Below are 8,255 nucleotides of genomic sequence, written 5' to 3'. Positions count from 1 at the left end.
AACTTATCTATAAGATCAAAATCTTTTGAATCCAAAAAATGTGGAAAAAATCATTAGTATGATCGTATTTAAATAAGAGTAGGTATCTTGTGAGACGGTCTCACGAATCTTTATCTATGAGACGGGTCAACCCTATCGATATTTACAATAAAAAATAATATTATTAGCATAAAAAGTAATATTTTTTTATAGATGACCCAAATAAGAGATCTGTATCACAAAATACGAGCCGTTTGTTCTAATTGTACAAATAAGTATACACACACCATTATAATATACACACACACACATACGCATACACATACACATACACATACACATACACATACACACACAAATTTAATTGAAATATGTCGAATGATATTGCGATGATCGCCGGATCTTTCTACGTACCCAAAAGTAAGCCCAACAAACCCCTCGGGGAGGACTCGCACTTCATCGACCAAGAGGCGCAGGTCATAGGGGTGGCGGATGGTGTCGGCGGCTTTGCATCGAGGGGAATCGATTCTGGTAAATACGCCAGAGAGCTAATGGGCAACGCCGCGGAGATAGTCAAGCAACGCCGCTTCGTCAACCCGAATCAACTCCTCCAAGAAGCGTTCTTGAAATCTAGATTACCGGGTGCCTGTACCGCCTGCATCATGGCAATTGAAGGAAATCTCCTCAAAGCGACGAATTTGGGCGACTCTGGGTTCGCGGTGATCAGAGAAGGGGCAGTTGTGTACAAGTCTCCAGCGCAGCAAACAAAGTTCAATCGCCCGCATCAGATGGAAAGAAAAAAAGGTGGCCCTGAACTTGCGGAGGATTTGGAGGTGGCGGTGAAGGCTGGAGATGTTATAGTCGCTGGCACTGATGGGTTGTTTGATAATTTATTTCCGGAAGAAATCGCAGCGATGGTGGAGATTTCCTTGGAACAAAACAATCAACCGGAAGTCCTGGCACAGATTTTGGCTACGGCGGCGTTGCAAAAATCTTTGGATAGAAGCTGTAGAAGCCCTTTTGGTGTGGCGGCTCAGGCAGCTGGTTTAATACACAGTGGAGGGAAATACGATGATATCACTGTGGTCGCTGCTTATCTTCATGCAGTTTCAACCGGAAAAGGTTCATAAATCTTATAATTGCTGTAAATTAATTAATGGGATCAAATTCAGTCTACATCTCAATTTAGTTTAGAGTAGTTCTATTGTGAGACGGTGTCACGAATTTTTATGGGTCAACTCTACCCATATTCACAATAAAAAGTAATACTCTCAGCATAAAAAATATACTTTTTCATGGATGACCCAAATAAGAGATTCGACCCACATAATTGATTTGTGAGACAGTCTCACAAGAATTTTTGTGTTTATTTTACTATAAATAAATTTAATCGTCTATTTTTTATGATCAGGTCACGAAGTTGGCTCATCCGAAGAAATGTTGACGGAACTTATTATCATTGATCAAATACCTCCAAGTTGCATCGACTCGAACACCAACCCATTAGGTATTTTTCAATTTGATGCGGAAGTTTTTTTCCAAACAGACATTCAAATAGTAAGTTTGTTATAATTTTAAATTCATAAATATTTTGATGAGATATAGTGACACGTATTTGAAGATTAGATGGTTTTTTAAAATTTTTTTATATAGATTTTATAGATTTAAGAATCTTACATATTTGCGAACATAATTCCATAAACTCCTATAGATTTTTGAGTGGGTCTCATGTGAGACCGTCTCACGGATCTTAATCTGTTAGACGGGTCAACCCTACCCATATTTACAATAAAAAGTAATACTTTTAGCATAAAAAGTAATATTTTTTCATGGATGACGCAAATAAGAGATCCGTCTCACAAATACGACCCGTGAGATCGTCTCACACAAGTTTTTGCCTATATTTTTTTTCAAGATTTTTATAAATTTTTGTAAATTTTTTCATATAAGTTTATAGATTTTGTACATTTCCTTACATGTATGTGTATGTATGGGATTTGTACGTGTGTATGTTTGTACATTTTAAAAAATGTGTTACTGTATTAATCTGCAATGGTTCATATTTTTTTTCGATACATTATTACTTAAATTCTGTGAGCAAATAAAATTTTGCTTTTCCTATATGTAGTGCGATATTTTATCAAAAATTTCATAATTATAATTTTAATACTTGTTAGATTTCAAAATTAAAGACATGAAATAAAGAGAATAAAGTATCTTTTTTATATATATAAAATATAGCTTAAAATCTTGATTTTATTTTATTTTTTTATGTTTGTTGCATGAATATTCAACTATTTAATAATTAATAATCTACATTATAATTTCTTTTGTTATTTTTTTATTAAATATTACAATCATTGATATACATAATAAATTAAAAATCATATAATCAATTCTATAATTCAAAAATTCTTATGAAATTAGTAAAATGAAATTATGTTTTGAATATCTATAGACTATTATAGAATATATAAAAAACATTGAATACATCTAGATTTTAGTGTAATATTAATTTGTTTTTGAAATAATATTGTTATTTTTTTTAAATCTAGAAACACATTAATTTATACTTCATAACGTTTGAAAAGCTGGCAAAAGACTTGGTCGAGGCATTCATAATGATGATGTTATCATATAGTTTTTGTATTGCAAAAAGAATTAAATAGACTCAACGAAAACAATTAAAAATGTTATAATGTTTAAAATATTTGAATCTGTCCCAATGAATTTTTTTATATTATTCTTTATAACATTATTAATTAATGAGTTACAACTTATTTTAACTTTTCGTAATCAATAATAATAAATTTTTATTGGTGATACACAAATTGTTACTTAAAAAATGTTACAATATCCTTTTTTTTTTTTGGGAAGAGACCGATAAAATATTTATAATTGTCGACCATTAAAATTATAATATATTTTGTACAAAATATTAATAAACATAGATCATAAAATGCAAATAAACAATATTGAGCTACTTAAATTTACTATTCTTAATTTTATTGAGAGAAATCTAAGTACATGTCAATAAAACCAAACAATTTTAAGATATTTTCACATTTTGTAGCGTTCACCCTTGTATTTAATAATGTTGGTGCTGAAGATGTGCAAATTTTAAATTGTCCGTAAGTTGTAACAGAAGATGAGCTTTGGAGTTTGACTCTATCTTTTTAAGACGAATTTGACAAATACACGATGCTTATGGGATGCGATAATCGTCTCCTAAGATATAACAATTTGTGTTTTGTGATATGAGCACTCTAAATCACAAAATCAGACGAACTTCTAAGATTTATTTTTTGAAATTTCTTACAAACGGACAAATTTTTTTGCTACAATATGTGCTGGACGAAAACGTATGTGTATTTTCGAATTTGATAGTCTTACCTTAGAGTAGGTCTATTAAGAGACGGTCTTACGAATCTTTATCTGTGAGACGGGTCAAACCTACCGATATTCACAATAAAAAATAATACTCTTAGCATAAAAAATAATATTTTTTCATGGATAACACAAATAAAAGATCTGTCTCACAAAATACGATCCGTGAGACCGTTTCACACAAATTTTTACCTTAACTTTATATCGTTACGAGGTATGAGCCTATATATATTTTTTTAGGGTTGAAAGGAGATTCAATATGATTCATTGTATCTTGATCCGATCATTTATATCACACACCATTTGGTTAGCCATCACATAACTTGATAGATTCAATCTAGTGCGTTCAAATTGTACTTTTACTCATCTAATTAAGTTGCATATATAATGTGTATTAAATTTAGGCCAAAAATAACTTTTTGGAGTCCGTTTACCGCTGCCATAAGTTCCTTTTTTTCCAGAAAAAATTAATAATTACACTCGCACTTGTCGAATAGTTTCCATTTTTCTTCATGTTTAATGAGATATAATAAATGATAATTCAACCCCTTTTTGTTACCTCAACTTATTTGAAGGAGGTTGGTCAAAAAATGGTTCACAATATTTATGGCAGCCATTAAAGACGATGATTGATGCATAGAAACATGATGTTAAATGTATTAGCCCCTTCGTTGCATCAAGGAAATGGTGGCAAAAGGTGAACATGAAGATAATTAATAATTTTGACATAAAAATAATAATTTTTTTATGAGTCAGGTCGGATTTGAGATTTGTTTCACAAAATTGACTTGTAACACGATCTCATAAATGAGATTTTTTGTTTTTTTTGAATTTTTATAAAGATGTCGATAATATATGACATGAACACCGTTCAATTTTCGAGTTTTCTAAAATATTTCAAGAAACTAAAAGCTCACATGGTGGGTGGGTAATAGCGGCTGTGAAATGTGGAACAATAATTAAACAATCAAAATCAGACAACTAAAAAAAAAAAGGTAAAGGGTCTTAAATCTCACATGCTGTCCGACATTTGCCAACCAGGTAACCGTTACACTAGCCGTTGGATTTGAAAAATAACATAAACAATACAGCGTTTGGTTTCAATGGACAAATACCCCTTCACTCTATCTGCTTACCTCCGCCATTGTTAAGGGCTCTTTCTTCAGGCAGCAGGAGGAGCTGTTTGATTTACATCTTGGGTTTAAGTGTTTGTTTCCTCGGATAAATCGAAGAAATGGTTATATCTGATGAGAGCAAGCCTGTTCAGGTTGTTGAACACTCAAGTCTACAAGGTAAGTTTATTGAATAAAACGTGGATAATTCCCAGCTGGGATGTGGTTTCTTGGATTTAAATCAGCTTAGAAAGTCCATATTTTCTTTAATGATGGATGTATTTTAATTTTCTTGGAAAAACAAAAGGTGTGGCAGAAATGGGCAGGAGGAAGTTTGGAGTTGAAACCCGACCCAACAGAAGAGCTCTAAGCGTGCTTAATCAGAATTTAGGCGGAGTTAATCCAAACCCTTGTGTGATTAACAAGCGAGGATTGCCTGAGTAAAGATTCTAGCTCAAAAAACTCAAAAGATTTTTTCCCTTTTTTTTACGTGCTTTTGCATTCTTGAATTTTTTTGGCTGATACAATGAATTTTTTGTCATATTCTGACTTTTAGAACAAATGGGGTTCGTGATAAGAATGCTCAAGTTCCAGCTCATAGGCCAATAACAAGGTTCTTGCCCTTCATTTCAAATTATTTCCCCATTTTGGAATAAAGTTTCTTCTCTCAGTTTGAATTGTTTTCCCAAAAGCACTATCCTCAACATTATGCTGATGTATAACTCCATGGTTTGTGAAGGAAATATGCTTCACAAATGACCTTCTCGCACAAACATTGGCCAGAGGTAACGACAAATTATGGTTAAGCTTGTAGAAAATTTCTCAGTAGTCAGATGAATTTCTGCACCCCATCTCCCAAAATTGTAAATTTCGAAGGTTTGATATATTCTTACATTAAACAGGAATCAAAGAAGCCAAAGACATCAGCAAATGAGTTAACTGTATGGGAGGATATCTCCCTAACAGATTCAGAGGATCAATTAGGAGCTGCTAAAGACCAGCCAGTGCCTATGTTTTCCGGATTCGAAATAACTGAAAACAACCAAACAGTAAGTGCAACTTTACCACTTTTTTCTTTTTCTTGAAAATTATTGGTCGAGTTTAAGATTTTAGATCTAACATCTCTCAGAAGGAGGTTGAAATGGAGGACATATTTGAAGACACTGTCTTAGACATAGACGACTGTGATTCAAAGGATCCACTTGCAGTGATCGAGTATGTCGAAGATTTATATGTCTACTACAAGAAAATGGAGGTAAGAAACACCAACGATGCTAGTAAGAAATAACCAAATAGCAATGTTTAAAATGGTTTATTGCTTCAGAGTTCTTGCTGTGTTTTGCCTGGATACATGGCGCAACAATTTGATATCAACGAAAAAATGAGGTCCATTCTCATAGACTGGCTTATAGAGGTTAGCAAGCACGACATGTTCGCTGTCTTAATAGGTTTAGAACTGTATAATCTTCGACTTATCTGAGCCATTTTGCTCTTGGTTGTGACACAACAGGTACACCACAAATTCGAACTTAGAGACGAGACATTGTTTCTCACAGTAAATTTGATTGATAGATTCTTACAAAAGCAATCGGTGGTCAGGAAAAAGCTTCAGCTTGTTGGCCTGGTTGCACTGCTTTTAGCATGCAAATACGAGGAAGTTTCCGTACCAGTTGTGGATGACTTGATCTTTATTTCGGACAAAGCTTATACGAGGAATGAGATTATTGAAATGGTAACTGTGTAATATTCTAAAAAACTAGCATTAATTTTTATTCAGTGATCGCAGTTCTTGAGATTCTAATCCAAAGTTTCGTTTTTCAATAATGTGCAGGAAAGATTGATGCTCAACACTTTGCAGTTTAACATGTCTGTCCCAACTGCATATGTTTTCTTGAAAAGATTCCTAAAGGCAGCCCAATCGGACAGAAAGGTCAGAATTCTCACGTTAATGAAACGTGTTCCACGTGAAATGAATTTACCAAAAAGAAACTAATTATATTTTTCCTCGTGTCTTTGTAACAGCTTGAGACACTCTCCTTCTTCTTGATTGAGCTGTGTCTGGTGGAATATGAAATGCTCAAGTATCCACCATCTTTCATGGCTGCTGCTGCAACATATACTGCCCAAGCTTCGCTTTACGGCATCGGACAATGGAACAAGACCTGCCAACATCACACCGGCTACTCAGAAGGTCAACTAATGTAAGTCGTTTATTATAACTTATAAGTAATATCGAATACTTTATCGTCGTCATTCTAGCTCGATTTAATTCATTGGTAATCATTCTTCTTCTGCAGGGAATGCTCGAGAATGATGGTTGGTTTTCATCAGCTCGCGGGGACCGGAAAACTCACCGGTGTGCACCGGAAGTACAACACGTCAAAATTTGGATATGCGGCAAGATGGGAGCCTGCACATTTTCTTGTGCAAACTCCAAGCCCACAATAGGCAGAGAGGCATGTACAGTTGGCTGATAACTTTATATGACTTCTGTAATTGTAATAGTCACAAAATAAGTTGTAGATTCAACAACTTAATTATTTCAAAGTTTACGAATCAATGAATTAATTGCTAATTAAATTGTACACTTTCATTTGATTATCGTCTAATCTAATAAGGCAGTTGTTTCTTGTCATTGTCTTGTTCCATTTTTTAATCTATGTCCTTCTTTGGAAGTGATGAGTTTATGTATAATAAATGTTGAGGTCCTTAGTAGCTGTTAAGATTTGCAAAACAAAATATAGAAAGCGTGAATTTAAGATTTATCTTTAAATTTTTGTCACGGGTTTTTTGCTCGAAATATAAAATTTAATGGAAAAAAACTTTAATTTCTGCTAGAACTTAACGATACTAGCAGTTAAATCAAATCACAAGGAAAATCCTATTACAAAGAGAGAATCGATCCTAATATAACTAGGTAACAACTAAAATCTAGGACGAAATCCTAATTCAAAATAACTACTAGCTACTTGGGGATGTAATACACAGGAGTGCCTGCGTTTTCTTCGTAACTGTTTGAAACACTCGTATAATCATTTCTTTTCCTCGGATAATATGTTTTCTTGTTTCTGAATTCTGAGTTCGGACTCCACCAATTGCAGCACGAACAAAATTTATGAACCTTGGCCTTTGAGTATGCTCGAACATAACCAGCCACGACCGTAATATCGTCTGATTTTCCTCCGCTGTATTCCAATCCCGCCGCTTGAGCCGCCACGCCATACGGGCTTTTACAACTTCTGTGCAAAGATTTTTCCAGCGCCGCCTTAGCCAAACTTTCTGCCAGGAGGTTTGGTTTAATATCGTTTTGTTCTAAAGAAACCTTCACAATCGCCTCGATTTCTTCCGGAAACAAATTATCAAACAACCCATCAGTGCCGGCGATTATGACGTCTCCGGCCTCCACCTGCACCTGCAACTCTTCCGCTAGACCAGGGCCGCCGCCGGTTGTTTTTCCCATCAGATATGGACAATCGAACGCCTTATGCTGCACCGGAGACGTGTAAACTACTTTCCCTCCTCTTATCACCATGAATCCAGAGTCACCAACGTTCACCGCTTTGAGAAGATTTTCGTCGAGTGCGATGATACAAACAGTGCAGGCACCGGTCGACCAGGAGTTCGAGAACGCATCTTTCAGGTCATATTTCGGGTTTAAAGACGTGACAGGATAGCGGCGTATCTTGACCTTCTCCGCAACTTTGCCCATCAGTTCTCTAGCGTATTTACCTCCATCGAAACCATCGGCCACACCTATTACCTGCACCACTTCGTCGA

The 8,255-nt window shown here is 34.8% G+C and overlaps 2 protein-coding genes across 3 annotated transcripts; both read left to right on the top strand.

The window, feature by feature from the left end:
- The first annotated feature begins 358 nt into the window (after window positions 1-358).
- Window positions 359-1,639, top strand: LOC140980635 (probable protein phosphatase 2C 55). The gene is made up of 2 exons (XM_073446627.1): window positions 359-1,101; window positions 1,391-1,639. The coding sequence occupies exons 1-2, from the start codon at window positions 369-371 to the stop codon at window positions 1,549-1,551; spliced, it is 894 nt and encodes a 297-aa protein (XP_073302728.1). The 5' UTR covers window positions 359-368; the 3' UTR covers window positions 1,552-1,639.
- Window positions 1,640-4,489: 2,850 nt separating this feature from the next.
- Window positions 4,490-7,113, top strand: LOC140980518 (G2/mitotic-specific cyclin-2-like). Of its 2 annotated transcripts, none has more exons than XM_073446500.1 (11): window positions 4,490-4,658; window positions 4,786-4,918; window positions 5,035-5,091; window positions 5,218-5,263; window positions 5,381-5,527; window positions 5,611-5,733; window positions 5,803-5,892; window positions 5,989-6,210; window positions 6,310-6,408; window positions 6,501-6,679; window positions 6,776-7,113. In XM_073446500.1, the coding sequence occupies exons 1-11, from the start codon at window positions 4,601-4,603 to the stop codon at window positions 6,924-6,926; spliced, it is 1,305 nt and encodes a 434-aa protein (XP_073302601.1). In that variant the 5' UTR covers window positions 4,490-4,600; the 3' UTR covers window positions 6,927-7,113. The 2 variants fall into 2 exon arrangements, with proteins under 2 accessions (XP_073302601.1, XP_073302522.1); XM_073446421.1 differs by having other exon boundaries at window positions 5,608-5,733.
- The last annotated feature ends 1,142 nt before the right edge of the window (window positions 7,114-8,255 follow it).

The sequence above is a fragment of the Primulina huaijiensis genome, chromosome 1, assembly GCF_012295235.1.
Source record: "Primulina huaijiensis isolate GDHJ02 chromosome 1, ASM1229523v2, whole genome shotgun sequence".
NCBI lineage: Eukaryota > Viridiplantae > Streptophyta > Magnoliopsida > Lamiales > Gesneriaceae > Primulina > Primulina huaijiensis.
The sequence above is the reverse complement of the archived record's forward strand: the minus strand, read 5'-3'. Positions and strand labels throughout refer to the sequence as shown.

Coding starts and splice junctions, on each gene's coding strand:
- LOC140980635 (XM_073446627.1), top strand. CDS start 369: ATGATCGCCGGATCTTTCTACGTACCCAAAAGTAAGCCCAACAAACCC. Junction 1,102..1,390: donor TGCAGTTTCAACCGGAAAAG/GTTCATAAATCT, acceptor TTTTATGATCAG/GTCACGAAGTTGGCTCATCC.
- LOC140980518 (XM_073446421.1), top strand. CDS start 4,601: ATGGTTATATCTGATGAGAGCAAGCCTGTTCAGGTTGTTGAACACTCA. Junction 4,659..4,785: donor TGAACACTCAAGTCTACAAG/GTAAGTTTATTG, acceptor GAAAAACAAAAG/GTGTGGCAGAAATGGGCAGG. Junction 4,919..5,034: donor AACAAGCGAGGATTGCCTGA/GTAAAGATTCTA, acceptor TCTGACTTTTAG/AACAAATGGGGTTCGTGATA.